The sequence below is a fragment of the Pinus tabuliformis genome, chromosome 8 (assembly GCF_031772625.1).
Source record: "Pinus tabuliformis cultivar Carrire ecotype Pingquan chromosome 8, CPIR1, whole genome shotgun sequence".
Taxonomy (NCBI): domain Eukaryota; kingdom Viridiplantae; phylum Streptophyta; class Pinopsida; order Pinales; family Pinaceae; genus Pinus; species Pinus tabuliformis.
The window spans coordinates 1,498,998,284-1,499,020,495 of record NC_142294.1 but is presented as its reverse complement, the minus strand read 5'-3'; the positions used below and the strand labels follow the sequence as shown (position 1 = coordinate 1,499,020,495).

The 22,212-nt window shown below is 37.5% G+C and overlaps 1 protein-coding gene across 1 annotated transcript; it reads right to left on the bottom strand.

Moving 5' to 3' along the window:
* Positions 1-1,926: 1,926 nt before the first annotated feature.
* Positions 1,927-5,308, bottom strand: LOC149241516 (putative amidase At4g34880). Its single transcript, XM_089373997.1, has 4 exons — positions 4,591-5,308; positions 4,162-4,376; positions 2,791-3,018; positions 1,927-2,673 (listed from the first exon to the last, which is right to left on the bottom strand). Exons 1-4 carry the CDS (start codon positions 5,161-5,163, stop codon positions 2,475-2,477), a joined length of 1,215 nt encoding a protein of 404 aa, XP_089230123.1. The 5' UTR covers positions 5,164-5,308; the 3' UTR covers positions 1,927-2,474.
* Between the last annotated feature and the right edge of the window lie 16,904 nt (positions 5,309-22,212).

The window sequence follows — 22,212 nt, the reverse complement described above, 5'->3', positions numbered from 1 at the left end:
CATCATCTTGGGGTGCCAGGATGTGCCAGCAGAACTATTCGACTTCCAGCTTTTCTAGATGTACTTATCATACAACGGACAAAGTGAAGAGAGGCTCTGTAACCAGGAGAAGTTGCATCAGCTTCAGACCTTTTCTGTTGTGGCCTGCCCTGTTTATACTTACCCTGTTGCACTGTATGCTTGTAGATATGCAAGTTAATAACTGAGAATACTTTGAAATTGGTTTCAAAGTACGAGTTTAGTGAATGTCATGTTCTAAAGCTTATTGTGTCCATTCTATTTAGAGATATCTGAGGCTAAGGATGTGTTGACACTTTAGCCTTTAGGTGAAGGCTTATCATCCAAAGATCATATTGTATCTACACTTTCTTTGTATCATAAATATGTGGTTTCACTAAGATCAATAATTTTCATATTGGAGCAATGCCAACGGCTTTGGGACTTTATAACCTGAATTTTAGTAATTACATTTGTTGATTTGATATGTCGGGTCTTAGGCCATCCAAACCAACTTACAATTTTAGTTATAACTTTACAATTTTCCTTGGAATGTAAATGAATGGAATGTCAGCTAAAGCAGGAGGCTTATGGGACTGTACTAAAGTTTTCTTGGTTGCTTCCTTAAAGACTATATGTTATATAAGAATCTCAAATTGACAAAATGAGTTCAACCAGACTAGGAGGTTTGCAACACTGCATTGAACTTTTATGCTTGCGTCATTTTAACCCTAAGTATTTTATAACATTTTAACAAGCGTTTGTAACTTTTTTTTGAAGTGTTTATTTAAAGAATTTACTAGATTGCTATAAACCCTAAACCCTAAGCATTTTATTACAATTTAGCAAGTGTTTTGTAACATTTTAAACCCCTAAACCTTAAACATTCTATAACATTTTAATCATGATGGCTCCAACAATTTTTCATGCATTTTCAAATATGAAACGACGACCATGATGTTGTTCACAATGTCGTATTGTTTCTTTCACCTCTTCCATTACAATATAATAGTATTTTCTAATAACACCATAAATAGGTAGGATATGGAAAAATTAAATCTTGTCAGGCAAAAAAAAAGAACCTTTAAAATAATGTACAAAAACATGTTCACATAAACATAAACAACTACATGGATAATGGATAACCTCTACATGACATTACTATTATTTACCAAATAGGCATATTCGAATACACATAACTAATCATTTCAGGTATAACTCATTATCATCCACCCTAGCTTTCAACAATGTCCATTCACATGTTGCTATTTTTCCACACACTACTATTATTTACAAAATATCCATATTCAAAATACACATAACTAATACTTTCAACTCTAACTCATTATCATCCACCCTTTTTTTCAACAATGTCCATTCACATGTCGCTAGTCTTTCACAAACAATTATTATTTACAAAATATCCATTTCTAGAATACACATAACTAACTATTGCAATTGTAACTCATTATCATCCACCCTTACTTTCAACAATGTCCATTCCCATGTCCCTATTATTCCCCACTCTATGATATTCTTCCCCACTCTATACATGTCCCTATTCTTCACCACTCTATGCTATTATTCACCACTCTATGCCTTAAGGCGTTTCCTTTGCAACATAAGGTGCAAATGCTAGTTATAATTTTACAGCTGAATTATATAAAAGTCCTATCAGATTAAGGAAATGCAAATTCTACCAACTGTGTTTTTCCCGAGAAAAAGAAAGAAAAGATTTAACAATGAACAAGATTTATCAATTCACAATAACATAAAACCAAAAATGTAATTAGAAAACTGAAAATAAAATCAAAATATGATGACTTCACTTCTATATTTAGATGAAAAAAAAGGAAAAACATTTAAGAGGTGTATTTTCAAAATACGACTACATCACTTATATATTTAGAAGAAAAAAAAAAAGGAAAAACAAATAAGAGTATAGAGGATGTTTCTCATGTAAGGCAAAAATGATAAACTATAAACGAAAAAAACAGGGGAAGAACAAATAAGACGGGTACAGAGGATGTTTCTTATGTAAGGCAAAAATGATAAACAATGCATTGATGCAGGGAGGGAATCATCATCCTAGAAAATTGAGTCCATCAAGAAACCTGAATGAAACCATTCACCGTGGAAATGGTTGAACAATGCATATACCATATGAATAAGCAAGCATGCCAGAAACAAAAAAAGCCAAAATGGCAAATTTATGGCATCCAGAACTTGGATACCCTCAAATTTTCAGAGGGAGAACTAAGGCATGGCGTTGGATGCCCTCAATTTTTCAGAGGAAGAACTAAGGTATGGCGTAAGAACTAATAATAGGCACTACCGAAGATAGTTGACATAAGAGGAACTAATAAGCCTGCACCACCTGGGATGGTTAAACTGTAAAATCAGATCTGGATGGACTCAAGGTAGACTACAGCATGGATTTTAGTGGATCTGCAGCTAATGCGATTAGATCAGACAGATTATACCTTCTCCGGATGTTGGCTGTTGAAGGCGATGGCATCAGCGAGTGTGCCGACAGGAGACTCGAGCAGTTCTGAAAGGTACATATTCAAATCCTGTTTAAAATTGTACAACAAAACTGTTTGCATGTCATTCCGATAATCCGCGTTGCAGATGGTACTGATACCGCTCTTTGCCACCAATGTTGCCCCTTTCTGCCTGCAAACCAGAAAACAGCAGTCTCTTACAACATATATTTTTTCATAAATCAGATGTAATACTACTGTCTATTTATCTTTGGTAAACTGAAAAGATTACAGTTCATTCTGATATGACCTTAAAGTGGCTAGATGCTTCTCAAAGGATACTGCTTCACTGGATCCAATATTGCCTCGAATAATGCCGAGTCTTTTGCCACGCAACCCATCAGGCTTGAGGAACTGCTTATAGCCTCCCTTTGGGATAAACAGAGCCGCACTCTTCGAGGCTCTGTGGTCTCGTGGATCATAACCAACAATTTCATCTAGCAGGTAAACTGCGTCCGTTACAGATCTGCAAATGGGTCTGTTATGTAACAGCACATTGGGGTCAACACACATTCATCTCCAAATCCAAGAGAAAACAAAGAAAAAATATTAAAGGTTAGACAGTTCTCCAAAACACATTCATTTATATGTCCAAGAAAAAACTGTTAAAGGCTATCGAACTACCCTCAGATGAGGGATAACCTCACTTCAGCATTCAGAGACCAGGCAAAGACCAAAACCATGGAAGGTATAACTTATCAAGACCTTGCTTTCTTGATAGCTCAAATAAGTATGAACCCTTCTCAGTCAGGTGATGTCCTAAAAGCTCTTGCAAACTTGGTCCAGATCGAAATATCAACCGTTCTCTATCAGGTAACATGGCAGTTCTATTTCTTACTGTGTTGGTCCAGTGTTACCTGAACTAAAGAGTTGGTCCTGAAACGCCAAGCCAGTAAGGTTTGTTATGAATCAACAGGCAATACATATTCATTCACAGTAAGCAGTAGTTTAATTAGCAAGTCCTCTGAAAATGAAGTGTTGTGTATTAAAAGATTTGAGGTTCTGAAAAGGAAGTGTTACGCATAAAAAGAATTTGAAGTTCAATTCCACGACTTACCCATATCTAAAGAAAAGACATACCTACGCACTTAAAAATTATAGTGATAAAAGTAAAACTGGAAACAAAGTAGCCAAAACATATCTGCACTCAACCTTATCTCGGTTGTACTCAGTTGAAGGACAACCTTATCTCTGCATTCAAGGCTCTGGTAAGATCAGGAGGAATACTTTCTAAAAACTCAAGACCCTTCTCAGTCAGCAAAGGTCTTGAAAGTTCTTACCATAAAAGGTCATTCCTTACCAATGAAGTAGTTTCCTAAGATAACTCTTACTGCAGGGTCCTAGCCTAGAACACTCTTAAGTACTCTTACTGCCGGGGCAGAGCCTAGAGCACTCTAAGCACTCAAGCCTAAAACTAGTTACTGATTCCCATAGTTAACCTCAACAAGATATATCTCTTACTGAGTTGGTATTGGTTTTACCTGAGCTGGTTAAAAGAGCAAGTCCTGAAATTTCCACCGAGTAAGGTCCCAATCTAGCCAATAAAATTTGGGGTTTCTAACTAACCAAAAGCTCAGCATACTTTTAAAGAGCATGAATAGTTCAAGAAAATTGCAGTTACCCCACAGTGTCTTGGTGGTGTGAGATGGGAATGACTCCAGCCCTGCTGGTGAGTCCAACTGTGGGTTTTATTCCAACAACTCCATTAACATTAGATGGAGAGAGAATTGAGCCGGTAGTCTCTGTGCCTAGCGTCACCGCTGCCACATTTGCTGCCACAGCCACCGCCGAACCTGTGTTGGATCCGCTTGGATTAGTTGTCAATACATATGGATTCTGCTCAATTCAAACCCATCATCAGACCCAAATCTGCCCACTATGAGCTACATGATATGAAACACAAAAAAGTTTTAACCGAAAAACTAAACTGGAGAATTCCTCGAGATAGTCACTGTCATTAGTTTTTCAAAGAATTTACATATTCCTATAATTGCACAAGGCTCATGAGAAATTCAAAATATTGATATTAAACAAAGTGAAGCACACGGACCTTGACCTGGCCTCCTCTGGCACTCCAACCATTGGGTGCATTGGAAGACCTGAAGTTTGCCCACTCACTCAAGCTTGCTTTACCCAAAATTATTGCACCAGACTTTCTCAGTTTGTTCACCACACCGGCATCCCTTGCAACCTTGGAACCCAATAGAGCAAATGATCCAGCAGTTGTATTGAGCTTATCATTGGAGGCAATGTTGTCCTTGATTAACACAGGGATTCCATGGAGAGCTGATTCAATGGTTTGACCTGCTTTCAGCCTCTGGGTATCTGCCATGTCTGCAAGTAGAAGTGCATCTGGATTGACTTCGATAACAGCATGAAGTCGTGGATTGAGTTTCTTAATTCGATCGAGATAGAACTCCACGAGTCCTCTTGAGGTGAGCTTGCCTGCCTTGAATGCCTGCTGAATTTCTGGAATTGTTGCTTCTTCTATGCTGAACCCTTCCATAGAGGAGTTATGAAGAACGGTATGAAATGGGGTTTCGTGTGCAAATATTATTAAGGAAAAGCATGGTGCTAGGATGGCCATGGCAGCCCATGAGTATCCTGAGTAGCGAGATTTCATTCTGGCCTTTTGATTACTGCACTAGCCAGTTGGATTAGTAGAACATAAAATGATATCCAACCTTAGCGACCAAGAATGTGCAAAGGGACTTGTTATCTGTTTATCTCCTGTTGTGTCAACTCTTTGTCGTGAAGCTTTTGTTAACATGCGCAACAGGACTCTATTTACTTTTTCAAAAGCTAGAGCACATTTACTGACACTTTGATGATTTCTTCTTGTTAACTGAACCAATTTGGTACTACCTTTCAGTGATTAAATTTGAACCAATTTGATACTACCTTTCAGTGATTAAATTTGAAGTTTTGCTCTTAATTTTATTTGGAAGGGCATATATTTATCTAACCCTTCAAGGATAAAAAGTTATAAAAAAAATCACTTCTACTGAAAAGTATATATTAAATGAACTCAAAAAAATTCCATAATGAAATAGTGTCAAATATTCTCAAATTCCATTAAAAAAAGGTAAACATATGTTTCTTCTATTCATTCGATGATCTTTAAAAGTATTTGGACTTACATATTTGAAAATATAAATATATTTTCCCAATAGAAATGGATTTCTAGTTTTCATTTATTTTCATACATTATAAGTAGCATTCCAATCTACCTCATTTAGAGCATGATGTGCGCTTAGAGATAGAAACATTAACATATCTAGAGTCTCCAATGAAAGTCTTTATCTATCATCATTTTTTATCCTCTGTAATTTTCAGAAGCCTCTTTCACACACTCATGTGGTTGTTGGGATAACAAGAATAGCTTGCCATAATTGCATCAAATATGGAAAGTCTTCAAACCATTCATGTTCATCTCCACATAGATCTCATGCCATACATATGATTTTTAGGGTATGATTTACAAATAGCACAAATAAATTCATTCATTTCACCCAAACATCTAGCAGTATCCACAATAGATGATTCCCCAACGCTAAAAAATTTCACATAAACATTTCAACTATATTTTTGTTGGACAATCTATATCATTCACTTCTTCATAATAATGTTGAGAAGTGAAAAACTTAGCCACATTAAATACATGTAAATCTATGAATCTCCTATCTAAATATTTAATCACCTTTACAATAAAACATTTTCCCAAAAAAATACAATCATATGGTAGCCTCGAATATTTTCATTGTTGGAAAACTTTCAAACCTCAATGGATGTAAATGTACCATACCTTTGCAGCTGTACTATCTACAAATTCAAGGGTTCCTCTTTATGATTTAACGAAAAAAGAAGACATATGCACTGCATCTACACCAAAAATGCTTTCCAAAAATCGTTTATGAAACATGTTAATAGAAACATTTAAAGTAGTGTCAATATATGTAATAACAACATGATCTTCTTCAAACTTTCGATTCAAATTATTTAATTCAACAAGCATGTCTGCAAGTATATGGATGCAAACTTTCACTTGAAATATTGTTGCCAACTCATACATTTTTTTCTCCCCTAACTCCCAATCCTAACAAATAATGCATGAGTTTAACAAGTCTTTCCATGACCTTTCCTCTTGAGATCCACCTAATTTTATAAATATGTAAGACCACTAACTTAGTGATTTGAAATGTATACATTAGCTCTCTCAATTTTCCATGTCCTTTAGTTGATTTTCCAAGCCATGAATAAACTTTGTTTCAAATTTGTTAATATATTGCAACTCTAGAAAATGAGATGAAGCCTCATTGCTTTTTAATGCTTCCCTATGAGCTATGCAATGGATAACTCATAAATCAGGAGCATACAAAGATTAGGAGATAAACCTTCATAAATACCCCTCATGGAAGATGTACCCTCTGAACGAAAACCAACAAACTTCATCAAATATAAATCCATTTATGCTAAAAGAGTTCTCACTAGATCATACATACATTGAGCTATTCTATCCTTTATTTGAAGTAAACATTGTTAAACATTGACCTCTTCCTCCATTCGTCAAATATGTAATATAAACAATCAATTGGTGTTCCATAATTTGATTAGTGCTTTCATCAACTGAAATTGAGTAAAATGACCTATGCAAAATCTTCTCTTTTAGATTGTTCTAATACACCTCTTTAGCAACTTGAAGAAAATATTTTCTAGGTGTGGTATTTGTGTATGCGGAAAATTCATATGTTAGAAGCACGTGTTTAGTGCATTTATACCAATTCAAGTCACATATTGACTTATACATTTCTAAAGATAAATCATGTATAGCAACAAAATACATGTTTTTAATCATTGATATAATTCTCTCCTTCCCAGCATTTACCATTAGTTCTACATGTTTAGTGATTGGAATATTGCTTCAATGGTATTTTCCCTCCAAAAGTTGTAAAAAAAAATTGAGCTTTTGATTTTGCATGGCCACTTATACCACTAACTTGAAGAGTGGTAGTTCCCTCTTTTGAAAATGGAGTCTCACTTTTAAATTTAACACTTCAAGAACATTTTATCATTTCATTACCATTAAATGTTTTAAAACATAATCCCATGGAAACCTTGTATTCCATTTAAATTTGAATATTATTTTGTGTTTCTTTGATGGGTTTTATATTTCAACAAGCTCTACACTATTTGATTTATCATATTCATGTATATGAGCATCAACTTGATTTTGAATATTGTGTAAGACCAAATGATTCAACAATTGACAATTTCATTTTATCCTTCTTAGGACAACCAATAGGACACATTTTTCAATATTTACACTATTAAATAAATATAAAAAAATAGAATAAGTAAATACATAAATAAAAAATCCATTGGCAAGATTGAGATAGAAAAAATTCAACCTTAGCAAGATGCCATAGGATTTGGCTATAGATTTCTTGATAGGTTATTCACTGATTTGTTGAATTATGTTTTGTAACATTCAAGAAAACTTGTAGCTTTATGATAGAGAACAAACACTTCATGAAAAATGGTACTTGGACAAGAAATCTGTATGGATTTAAGCAACGAAGAAAAATAAGCAAGAGTTTGAATGAGAGCGTTATAGTTGTGGAGTCCAATACCCTCAATATAAGATAAATATTATTTTCATAGTTGGTTGATTCATATAATTATGACAATAAAAATTTGCACCATTAACAATGTAGAAAGCAACTCGACCACCCATGCTTGGAATGGAAGGATGGCAAGCAGTTGCATTCAAGGTATCTAGCCACAATGTTGATTTCCTGGGGTGTGGATTCTATGGTGCCCAAGATAAATTGTGTGACCACGAAGGCTATCATTACTTCAAGGAGTGTTGCATTAAAGAATCCATAGAATGAAAAACCAAATGTTAATGAAGATATGAGGAGGATAATGAAAAATACCTTATAGTCTAGCGTTGAATGATAAATTTCCTTCTATGGATGATGGGTTGCAATTCAAATGAAAATAGAAAAAATGAAGGCAGGGAAAGAGCACCCAAGGATAATCACGGAGGAGAGAGAGCACATGCATAGTTGTTGAATGGTTATTCAATGTGCTCTACCGCCCTGTGCTAGGTGTAATAGTACCATGACTGCTGCATGTCTTATTTTTGCAAGTTGCATCATGTTGGTGTAAGTTGGGGGCTTAAGGGAAACGTCCCCAAATCATGACATAACTATTAAATTGCATGATGTCATTTGGACTTTGACTGGTCTCTTCTACGAAACTATCACTAGTCATAGTGATTTATGCACTAGTACATACTCGAAATTATCGTAAACTTAAAAAAGTATTGATAGGTTATTAAAAATATTTCCCTTCTTTTGAAATATAAAAATTTAATCTAACCTTTGTAATTGACGAGTGATTTTGATATTTTAATTTTTTTTTCGAAGTGTACTTTTTTTAGCCATTCTAGGAAGGGCCAGGAGCCTAAGGAAGGGCTAGGAAGGGTTCAATTTTGAACGTTGCTACCTACCTCCATATTTACTTTTTCAAAGTTAGAGCACATTTATTGACGCTTTGATGATTTCTTTTTGGTTAATTGGACCAATTTGGTATTACCTACCTCCATAAATATCACGGGGATGAGGAATCTACCATCCACATGTTATGGGGAATCGAATCAAGGAATCAAGATAGATGATTAAATAAACATGTTAGGAATGAATGACAGATATTTTATTTGTCACCGGACTAAAATAGTCTATGGAACTACTAACCTCACTGATTTTTTTGCCTTTTGCAATTTAGTCTTTTTCTTGTAGCATGAGATTTGAATTTAGTATAAAAAAAGCTAATAGACCATCCACACTCCATGATTTATACTTGCTTGACATGGAACAACAAACCATCCTCACTTTGAACAATTTCATACCTCCCCGTTTTTTTTTGCCTTTGGCAATTCAATGCTTTTCTTATGGCATGAGATTCAAATTTAATAGAAAATAAGCCAACAAACCACCCATACCACATGATTTATACTTGCTTGACATTGAAAAACAAACCATCCCCACTTTGAACAATTTCATCATGGAGATAGTGATCCTCCACTTAATCCACCTGCAATGCATTTTAAAATAAAAATACTTATATTTTATAAAGTGTGTGTGTATATATATATATATATATATATCCTCCACTTAATCCACCTGCAAGGCACTTTAAAATAAAAATACTTATATTTTATAAAGTGTATATATATATATATATATATATATATATATATCAACTTCGATCAAAAGGGATCTAATGGTAGGGTCAAGGAGATTTGACTTATATGATCTAGTGTCAAAAATAACTGACGCCCTAACTTTTCACAATTATCAAGATACTTAGCAACTAAAAGTCAATCAACTAAACTATACGTTATAGTTAAATATAAAGCTAATATTTTAAAATTATAACAATTTTAATTAAATTTAAAAAAATTTAATTAAAAAACCAAGTAACATTATTTCCTTTAAACTCAAACTCAAAATCATTAATTATAATGAACTTTAGAAAGTGAAAATTTTATCTTTAATATTTTTGTTACAATTCAATTAACAATGGTTACTTTTATGTAGTTACACCAAAACGATTTCCAGATATGTTCAAACACATGCCTTCAGATGAGGTGTTTTCGTTTGTGTTTACTGCAGAAAAACTTTTCACTAACACATTCTGAAGGGGTTCTACAAAGATTTTGGATGAAAAGAGAGAAAAACTTGAATTACAATTTATAAATATCAAAATCTTGATTTATTTTATTAGGGAAGAGGGATTATTTGTATCACTGCAAAACACTATGTAAATCCATATTTTCTTCTACATCAATATTTTAGCTATATTTATGAAAATTTTGTTATAATTTAGTGTGAAGTGAAATTTGGTGAATTTGATTAAAATAATTGAAACATTGACTGTGAATTTATTTACCAGAATCATATATTTTTAACTGTGGAAAATAAAATGTTTGTATTTTTGGAAACCATGTGTAATATATATATTTTTAGAATAAGATTAAATAACAATTTAAATATTTTTTTATTAGAATTTGGTAATTAATAAAATAATAAAATCTAATATTGGCATTCTTTAAACTATAAATTAGAGCATTTAGATCAATTGAAAATATGTTAATAGTCGATAAACTAATTATTCATTATAAACATTTCAATAATAATAGATGAAATTGTAATTTTGAAATGGTCACCAAAAACTCAATGAGAAGGTGTTTAGAACATGAGAGAATTTTTTTAAATAAGTCAACACATTTATTGATGGGGCCAGCCCACGTGGTCCCGCCACTCCAAAGCGGACGTGTAACACTCTTATGAACCGAACAGTATTACAATTGATTTGGAAATAAATTCGGATTGATTTACAATCACCTTGGGTTACGGCATGTACTGTGGTGGTCTATCGGGCGGGCAACTGTCCCTCCTCGAGATCCTGGAAAGTTACTCGGCTTGGGTTTTAACCTGTTCGCGCCCTTTGGATTGTCATTGTTACCTAGTTGTTTAGCTCTGCAGTCTCTGGCGATTTTCTTTGTGACTGTTGTAATGTCTGCGGTGAAAACAAAATGCGAACCCTGCCTGCTCGGTCAACTGTGTAGCAAGCGTTTGGTTGCGGTTCTGTTGTTCCAGGTCCGGGCTTGTATGTTTCGACTGTCTGGTGTCGCTTTGGTAAGTTCAGGCTACTGTACTGTTTATATGTATGTTTCCTCTGTCGTTTGGCGTTTTTTTCCTGGTGTTGATGTTTGTCACGGTATTGTCTGTTCGTTTCTCTCAAGAGTCCATGGTTATTCGAGCACTGTAAGTTAATGGAACTTTGGTTACAGTCCCGGTTCGTTAGCCTCCAAGTTCAATGGGTTGCGCGGCTTGCTCTGTTCGCTCTCTGCTAATTTAATGGGTAAGCTCCCATTCTCTGCCAGACTTCTTTTCCGCTACTTGTTTAGATACTAATAACTCGGCTCCTCTGTGAGCAGGGTTCGTCCGTTTGAGGGGTTTGCTCTGCAGTTGCGGCTCACCTTCAGGTAATATTTCTCATTCACTCTCTCAGTAATTCCCTTTCAATTTCTCAGCTTCTCACTTTTCTTCAAGGGATGGTAACTAACCCTTCCTCTTTTCGTCCCTATGCAGGTGGAGCCATTCGTTGGGTCGAATGCATTGGGCTTCCGGCCATTCTGAATATCTTACGGGTAGAATTGTTCTTTACTTTGGCTGTAATAGATTGGATTCTTGTATGGACTGTTGGTTTGTTTGTTGGGTACTGTAGTGGGTAGTTTCTTGCTGCGGCTTTTGTTCATGACCCTGTCAAACCCTAAGCTTGTGAACTGGGTAGGGTTTGAAGCTATGTTGAACAATAATTTGTAATGCTGAGATGGACTGTTAATAATTATATTTATTCCGTGAATTTATGTGGAAAGAAAATCTTGAATCGCCTTACAGTTTCGTTTGCATACCTTTGAAAATGTATTTGTCTGGAGCACTGTAACTGCGTGACCGGTGCCGGTTGGTGTCACCTCTCGTTTGGTTATTTGTCCTTTCGCTCGGTTCGAAGTCTGTCAAGAATATATAATAGGTTTTGCAACATAAAAAATAGAATATAAACACAGCATTGAATTGTACAGTTTTTTTATTTTGAGGACGCACGTAGGGACTGTTTGTGCACTGAAAACAAGATGAATATATTTCTTTCTGTTCTTTTTTCTCTTTTTTACTTCCGAACCCCTATGGGCTTGTTTTCCTCCATTTTTATATCATTGTTCTCAAGCAGTTGGATAACTGCTGTCAGTTGTTCTGTTGTCAGTTACATCAGTTATTTCATATTTGAAATTTATTCATGACTAGCTTGTTTCCCTTTGTTTGTATTTACAACAGTATATAACTGTCCAGCAACTAATGATTCTAACTAATGCTACTGTTCCTAATTAGAACTCGTTACAGTATTCTAGGCATTTTTAAACAGAAAACAAAAACAACAGATAATAAAAATAATTAAAAAAAAGAAACAGACATGTTGTCCGTTCTGCGAGCTGTGTTCTCTGTCCTTCTCAGAAACCATGCCAACCTTCCTTCTATCTCCACCCTGTTAACCAGATGCTCCTGCATCAGGCTCCCGGGGTAAAAGAATTTCATGGCTCTGTTCCATGAGTTCCTCCACCGAATAACCAGCCTTTTGTATTTGTGCCGCGTCGAGCCATGAGCTGTCCTCCACTGGACGGTCTCTCCACTTGACGAGGTAACGCAGATATTCCTTCCTCCGCGTCTTCTTGGCTACCTGGGTGCTGAGGATCCCTTCAATCTCATGGATCCGGGCCGAAGGTAACTGTTTCTTCCAATAACTGCCTCCAAATTGGGTGTCCCGCTCTGGTTGTACCGCACTATCATCCTCTGCTTGGGCATTATATGGGAACAGATCCGCCACGTTAAAAATAGGTGATATGCCTATGTCCGGTGGCAGCTGAATCTCGTAAGCGTTGGCTGAAAATTTTCGCAGGATCTTGCATGGACCAATTTTCTTATATTTTAACTTATTATATGTGCCCTTAGGAAACCGTTCCTGGCGCAGATGCGCAAGGACCTCGTCTCCAACATTAAAATGCACCTCTCGTCGTTTTGAGTCTGCTTGCTGCTTGTATTTTTGTACGCTGTCCTGCAACCTTAGTTTGACTTTTTCATGAAGTTCGCTCATTGCTTCTGCAAAATCTTCCCCATTTGCGCTTCTCCGTTCCAGTTTTCCCAAATCTTGCAGTTCATGTATTCCTCGAGGATGCATGCCATACCAAATCTGGAATGGGCTAAATCCGGTGCTACGATTGGGTGAATCGTTATAAGCGAATTCTGCCTGGGCAAGAGCTCGATCCCATAATCGTGAATTTTCTCCAGTCAAACTCCGTAATAAATTCCCCAAGCTCCTGTTCACCACCTCCGTTTGTCCATCAGTCTGCGGATGATACGCAGAGCTGAAATTCAATTGCGTGCCCAACTTTTTCCACAGGGTGCGCCAAAAGTGCCCTGTGAACTTTACGTCCCTGTCTGAAATGATAGTTCTGGGTAGGCCATGTAATCTAACAACTTCCGTGAAAAACAGGTGTGCCACGTACGTGGCGTCACTAGTTTTCCGGCAAGGAATAAAATGAGCCATTTTTGAAAATCTATCTACCACCACCATTACCGAATCATACCCCCGCTGTGTTCTAGGCAGTCCGAGAACAAAGTCAATGCTGACCGAGTCCCATGGCCTGCTTGGAACGGGTAGTGGTGTGTAAAGTCCAGTATTCTGACTGTGTCCCTTTGACAGTTGGCAGACTTTACACCTGCTTACAAATCTTTGTACATCCCTGCTCATTTTAGGCCAATAATAAAAATGTCCGAGTTGCTCCAAAGTTTTGTTGATACCAAAATGTCCCGCTAATCCACCACTATGCTTCTCCCGTACTATATTCTCCCTCATTGAACAGTCCGGGATACATAACTGCCCACCTCGGAACAATAATCCTTCCTGTAAATTATAGTCTAACCATGGGCTTGCGTTCCTCAATACGGGATTTTGGCAGGCTTCGAAAGCTTCCTTGAAATCTGTGTCCGTCTGATACAAATCTTTCAGATGTTCGAATCCCATCACCTGAATGCTACTTTCCTGTAAGAGCAAGGCTCTTCTGCTCAAAGCATCCGCCACTTTGTTGGCTTGCCCACTTATGTGTTTTAACACAAAAGTAAAACTCTGCAAGTATTCTACCCACTTGGCGTGCTTATGGTTTAACTTGTGCTGCTGCATTACATATTGTAATGCCGAATTATCAGAAAACAAAACGAATTCATTGCCCAGTAGGTAGTGTCTCCAATGTTTTAAAGCTTGGACCACTGCATAAAATTCCTTGTCATATGAGGAATATTTCTGCCGACTCTCATTTAGTTTTTCACTAAAAAATGCCACTGGTCTGTCTTCCTGACTGAGCACAGCGCCAATAGTTGTTCCACTTGCGTCACATCGAACCTGAAAAAGTTTATTAAAATCGGGCAGTCTCAAGATTGGCCTCTCCGTGATCTTCCGCTTCAAAAGCTGAAAACTGTCTTCTGCCGCCTTGGTCCAGCAAAAAGGTTGACTTGCCTTTTTGATGGTCTCTAACATTGGTGCGCAGATTTCACTGAAATTTCTAATAAATTTCCGATAAAAACTTGCCAGTCCGTGAAAACTACGTACCTCAAATAAGCTCTTTGGTGACGGCCAATTTATAATTGCTGCAATCTTTTCTGGGTCCATCTTCAATTCATTTTCTGCAACCACAAACCCCAAATAGACCAGATCCTTCTGCAGGAAAGTGCATTTCTTCAAGTTTATCAGCAGTTTGTTCTGCTGTAACTTCTCTAACACCTTTCGAACATGCTGAAGATGTTCTCCCTTCGTTCTGCTGAAAATCAAGATATCATCAAGATAAACTATCACGAACTTGCCAATAAATTCCTTTAACATCTCGTTCATCAATCTCATGAAGGTACTAGGAGCATTGCTTAATCCAAATGGCATGACCAGCCATTCGTACAGTCCCTCATTGGTTTTAAACGTTGTCTTCCACTCATCTCCTTCCCTAATCCTGATCTGATGATAACCACTCTTCAGATCTATTTTTGTAAAATAAGCTGCCCCACTAAGACAGTCCATCATGTCGTCCATCCTGGGTAAGGGAAATCTGTATCGAATCGTGATTTTATTAATAGCCCGCGAATCTGTACACATTCGCCATTCTCCACCCTTCTTAGGTGCAAGTACTGTTGGTACTGCACAAGGGCTCAAACTTTCTCTGATCAATCCCTTATCCAGCAACTCCTGCACTTGTTTGCGAATTTCTTCATTGTCTTTCGGGCTCATCCTGTACGCTGCCTTGTTTGGCAAGCTTGCTCCCGGTATAAAGTCAATGTGATGGCTGATACTCCTCTTGGGAGGCAATTTATCAGGTAAATCATCAACCACAATGTCTTGGAATTCTTTCAACAGCTCCTGAATTTCTATAGGCAGTTCTGATTTTTCTGTGTTCAGCAACATCGGTTTTGTCCTCCTCACAATTGCATAATTGACCTCATTTTCCTCAATCTGCTTCACAAACTGTTTCCCTCCAATTAACAGTGCCTTTGTTCCACTCGGTTCCACTGCATCCTCTTCCTTGATGGGTACAAGCGTATGTTTGATCCCATCTTTCACAAATTTATAACAATTTGTCTTCCCATCGTGTGTCACCTTCCGATCATACTGCCACGGTCTTCCAAGCAGTATATGGCACGCGTCCATTGGCATAATATCACAAACCACCGTGTCGTGATATTTGCCAATGCGAAATTCAACCTCACACTGTTCATCAACTAATAACTGGTGGCCTTTCTGTAGCCACGACACCTTGTAAGGTGTGGGGTGTTTAAGCCGCTTCAGTCCCAGCTTTTCCACCATTTCGGTGGCAACCAAATTGTCTGTACTTCCGCTGTCTATTATTAATTTACAGCACTTCCCAAGTGATTTTCATACTGTTCGGAACAACGCCTTTCACTGGGTCTGTTCAGCCACTTCCTTGGCTGGTTTCAACAACACTTTGTTTAAAATTAAAGCTTCCCCTGTTTCTGCCATGTTTTCTACCTCCCGGGGTTGTGCTTCAGCTTCCTCAGGTTGCGCAACAAATGTTCCCCTCTGGCCAGCATGCTCAGCTTCCGGGCATTCGAAGGATCTGTGCCCCCACTTATGGCACCTGTAGCACTGGACATTGGTCCCTCTTCCGCGGCCATTTCCTCGTCCCCGCTGGTATGGCCGACCTCCTCTGGTGCTTTCTCCCTTCTCTGTTGTCCCTGAAGCTCTGGAACTGCTGCCTTCTTCGCTGTTTGCGGCAGTTCTCCCTCTGCCGTAGGACTGTCCTCGTCCTCTGCCATTTCCTCTCCCTCTCCTGTTGTTCTGTTTCCTGTTGATTTTTTCCTCCGCCTTTACAGCACTTTGAAAGGCTTCTTCAACACTTCGGGGAGAGAGAATGCTGATCTCGTCCAATATTTCCATCCTTAAGCCATTCACGTACCTCGCTATTTTTTCGGGAGTATCCTCTGTATAACCAGCACGTAAATTTACACGATAAAACTCTTCTGTGTACTCTTGTACAGTCATACCTTTCTGCCTTAAATTATGTACTCGTCGATAAAGTTCAACCTGGTAGTCTTTAGACAAAAATCTACCCTTCAGTTTTGCCACCATCCTTGGCCATTTTCTTATCGGCAGTTTGTTCATTCGCCTTCTGTCCGCTTGGACACTATCCCACCATAGGGCAGCGTGTCCTTTTAGCTTGGTCGCAGCGAATCTAACTCTTTTGTCCTCACTGATCTCCTCATTTTCAAAATATTTGTCTAATTCACTCACCCAATCCAGCAAGACATCTGTGGACAGACTACCATCATAGTTAGGGATCTCCGGTTTGGGCTTGCTGCTGGCTAGCAGAACTGATCGCAATAGCCTCAACTCTGGGGCTTCTTCCTCTTACCCATCTGTAACAGTCGCTGCCTCATCTTCACTGTCATCCCCAAGTTCTAAGTCTCGTCGCCTACCCGCCTCTACTGCTTCCAAGCGAGCTGTAAGGATTCTCAGTTGTTCTCTCAATCCTTCATCTGCTCCTCTGCGTGCACCTCTCCCACGTCCTCGTCTTTGTACTTCCATCTTCCTCTACTTCCTCAAAATGCTGCTCTGATACCACTTGATGGGGCCAGCCCACGTGGTCCCGCCACTCCAAAGCGGATGTGTAACACTCTTATGAACTGGACAGTATTACAATTGATTTGGTAATAAATTCGGATTGATTTACAATCACCTTGGGTTACGGCATGTACTGTGGTGGTCTATCGGGCGGACAACTGTCCCTCCTCGAGATCCTGGAAAGTTACTCGGCTTGGGTTTTACCCTGTTCGCGCCCTTTGGATTTTCATTGTTACCTAGTTGTTTAGCTCTGTAGTCTCTGGCGATTTTCTTTGTGACTGTTGTAATGTCTGCGGTGAAAACAAAATGCGAACCCTGCCTGCTCGGTCAACTGTGTAGCAAGCGTTTGGTTGCGGTTCTGTTGTTCCAGGTCCGGGCTTGTATGTTTCGACTGTCTGGTGTCGCTTTGGTAAGTTCGGGCTACTGTACTGTTTATATGTATGTTTCCTCTGTCGTTTGGCGTTTTTTTCCTGGCGTTGATGTTTGTCACGGTATTGTCTGTTCGTTTCTCTCAAGAGTCCATGGTTATTCGAGCACTGTAAGTTAATGGAACTTTGGTTACAGTCCCGGTTCGTTAGCCTCCAAGTTCGATGGGTTGCGCGGCTTGCTCTGTTCGCTCTCTGCTAATTTAATTGGTAAGCTCCCGTTCTCTGCCAGACTTCTTTTCCGCTGCTTGTTTAGATACTAATAGCTCGGCTCCTCTGTGAGCAGGGTTCGTCCGTTTGAGGGGTTTGCTCTGCAGTTGCGGCTCACCTTCAGGTAATATTTCTCGTTCACTCTCTCAGTAATTCCCTTTCAATTTCTCAGCTTCTCGCTTTTCTTCAAGGGATGGTAACTAACCCTTCCTCTTTTCGTCCCTATGCAGGTGGAGCCGTTCGTTGGGTCGAATGCATTGGGCTTCCGGCCATTCTGAATATCTTACGGGTAGAATTGTTCTTTACTTTGGCTGTACTAGATTGGATTCTTGTATGGACTGTTGGTTTGTTTGTTGGGTACTGTAGTGGGTAGTTTCTTGCTGCGGCTTTTGTTCATGACCCTGTCAAACCCTAGGCTTGTGAACTGGGTAGGGTTTGAAGCTACGTTGAACAATAATTTGTAATGCTGAGATGGACTGTTAATAATTATATTTATTCCGTGAATTTATGTGGAAAGAAAATCTTGAATCGCCTTACAGTTTCGTTTGCATACCTTTGAAAATGTTCTGCGAGCTGTGTTCTCTGTCCTTCTCAGAAACCATGCCAATCTTCCTTCTATCTCCACCCTGTTAACCAGATGCTCCTGCATCATTTATCATGTGAGGCAACATTATATTTATGATATTGTTGTTTTTTCTTTTAATATGAGATATGATGGGGTATCAATATTTGTATAACTTTATGTCACCATCCTTATTGATATTGGAAGGACAATTAATTTAAGTAGCTTTTTTAAGTTGTTCTATTTATGTAATGATTTACTTTGTCAAACTATGAGCATTTTCCAAGCACATATGATGCGTTGACCCTTAACACACACCCAACACCAATGGCATGATCAATATAAATTCTTTCTATGGTTCCACAATCTATACGTTGAGCCAATGTGCACGTTTTGATTCGTGCTAATGCAATTGTAGGTATGACTGCTCCCAAAATGCTAAGGGCTAGTCGAATGTGAGGAAATACCACATGTGCAAAGGAGAAACTACCTAATAATTTTAAGAAAAACCATGTTATTGAAATGGATATGTGTTCGTGCCTACGGGGCTTTGGATTGACATTGAATGGGTGCATTGTTAAGGCACTCCTTGCGATAGGTCACTGGTTCAAATCTCCCGTGAGTGCTTACCTACCAAAAAAAAAATGGATATGTGTTCGTGCAATTTGGCACATTGGACCTTGATCCCTAGTGCCATTGCACATCCTTGACCTGTCCAGTTGTTTCTATGATAGTGATCCTTGTGGCTGCAAAATAAGTGAGATCAATTTTTTTATATATGGCTGCAAAATAACAGTGACAAAGGTCTTCGATCCCAATAAAAAACTCTTGATGTCGATTAAAATAATAATACCTTCGAAAGTCCTCAACCTCTAGCAAAGGTCTTCGACTCTTGATTGAAATGGTGGGTCTTCAATCCTATGATTAGAATCACTTCCTTGATATTTTACCAAGATAGATATGGTTATTGATAGCCAACCTGAGAGCTCAAGAGAATCTTTTAACACTATGATCAGTCCACCATTGATTATATGGACACCAAATGCTAAGCATAAACATATGTATATATTCACTATCTCACATAACACCTACATCTTAATACTTCTTTAACAACCCTTAATTCTAACCAAAGCAAAGAAATAAGGAAATTAACAAGCGTGTATATATAATTGTGAATATATGAACAGTAAAGGATGTATATAATGATCATAGATTGGAAACAAAAGGATAAATCGAGCAAAATGGATGGTTTAGTGAACAAAAAGAGTGCGAACTTAGTGACTCATCAAGGTTGTGCTCTGTGTCCTTGGCACGACCAAGAGGGAACCACCCTAGAATCCTCAGTGCCTTTTCCACCACATCTTGTCTCTTCAGGCCACATGCCCAGTCACTTTGCCTCTTCAAAGCACAAACAATCGATGGTTTTATGGACTTTGCTTTATCTATTTATGTCATAATAATTCAGCTATTCTTCCAAATTTCAAATCGACCAGCCACATTTTATTAAAAGCTTTTGATAGGATAAGTGACTTCTCCTAGCTTTGGACAATTCCTAAATTAATTATGGTTGGATAAGCTTATGAATTTTTTGGAAAATAAGCAAAGCCAACAATCTTACCTTAGACCAAGGATTTGTAAGGTAGTCCAACCTTCAATTGTGTTAATTAAATTAATTTTTAATTAATTAAATCACTTACTAATTAGGGTTTTGATTAGTCGTGTCTCTCATCATGCTAGTGTGGCCATCACTACTACATTTAAAATAATAAGGATAGAATAGGGCTATGTTACAACATCTAACCCACTCTTCTATAATTATCATTGGATAGTTCTATTGGATCCCACATCTTTATCCCACTGACATCCCCATTACTCCTTCCTATGCTCACAATAACATCACCATCCTTTTTTGACATGGTTACTGAGGAGGAGCCTAAGGGGCCCTCTACTTACCAACTAGACTCCACATGTAGGATAGGACTCCTGTGGGGGCACAACTTTATTAGGTATATTCACTACATCCCAATTATCCAAGTTTTTCGTAGATATAAAGAGTTTGGGCTCCAAATGCCCCTCACCCTAGAGACCTTGACATAAATAAACCCATAGAAAACAAAAATGCCTCAAAGAAATCAACCAACTGGAGCTTAGATGATAAAAATAGATATGCAAAGAAACCCTAGCACTCCAACTCAAAATTTTTGGTATAGTACACCCACATGCCTATAAAATTTTATCATTATGATCTTCATTTTCTGCCTCTTCCCATATCAACCACAATCCAAGCATACTCGTGGCTTTTATTTGAAACTAGGCTTGGATTTCTAAATTTTAATTGTTCAAAACTCATTTTTTTTGGAAAATAACACTTTTTGCTAGGACATGTTATTTCTTACTTAGAATGACATGTTTTTCTTCAATTATTTCATCCCTAGTGAGAATGAATTTTTTTTTAATCAAATTCAACAAATGTTTCTGAGCAAATTTTACATATTTGTGCCTTTCAATGGCATCCTCTACTAGTTTTATACTTATGTTTGGAATTGCTTACAATACGAGAGGCTCCTCACACTCCTTGAGAAAATGAACCAATGATCCATGTTGCAAATCCATCTATTTCCAAATATAATTTGACGGTTTTCCACTATGGTCACACTATGGCACTTCAAATCTCTAAGGGAGTAATAACAACACTTCAAATCCCTAAGGAAGTCATGTGAGATCAAATTACAGTTCTCTTCCCCAAAGTATTACAAACTTGAAACTACAAACCACACTTATTTTAGCATTAATGATGGAGATAACGGTGTGCAAAAGATAGTTTTTCACAAACCCTAGGGAAAAAAACGTTTGTGTCCATCATGAGGTAAGAAATCCATGTTGTTTTGTCAACATTTTACCTTACCTTGGAAGGTAAGTTTTCTATCTAGAGATGGTGGACAATGCACTCCCTTTCACATTTCTAGTGAACACTCACCTAAGTTATCTTTCATTTTTAGTGAATACCATAACCTACCATTATTCAAGTTTATCTACCAGTCGGATGGAGATCATTCCTAAGGATTATTGTTCCTAGAATGTGAATAGTTTCATTTTCAAGTCAAAAAATGAATGTTTTCATGGACTAACTTGACCATTATTTCATCATCTTGGCCTATGATCCAATTAAAAAATTGAAGAACAATGGGGTGGGTTTTGGTCATCTTATATGTGCATGGGTCATAATACCATTTAATATAATCTCTCTAGGTGCAACCACATTTTGGACCACTACCTCAAGGTGACCCCATGGCTCTAAGAAAAGCCATCATAGGATTTGAACCTCACCCAATGATGAAAAAAATCCACACTTTGCTGATAGTAAGATTATATAGTAACAAGAATGTTTTTCTTGACCCAAAAGGCCTACCAAAAAACCAACTTTCCATATATAAATCAAGGTCACCTTTGAACTAATATTTCCAAATATTATAATCCATAGTGCATTATTAGTTAAAAGTGAGGAATTATTCAATCCATCACTTATTTGTTTGGCTTTATTACAATATTTGTCCTATATAAAGATGGAAATTACAAAATGTGTGTACATTTTGGTTATGAGCAAAAGTGTAATAAAAAATAAATATTTTTAAAGCATGTATGAAGAATAATATGTTTTATTTCATTTATTAAAGCTTTTTATTTTATTTGTCAAAAGGTCTTAGCTCGAGTAATTTGGTGAACACTCTGTCTC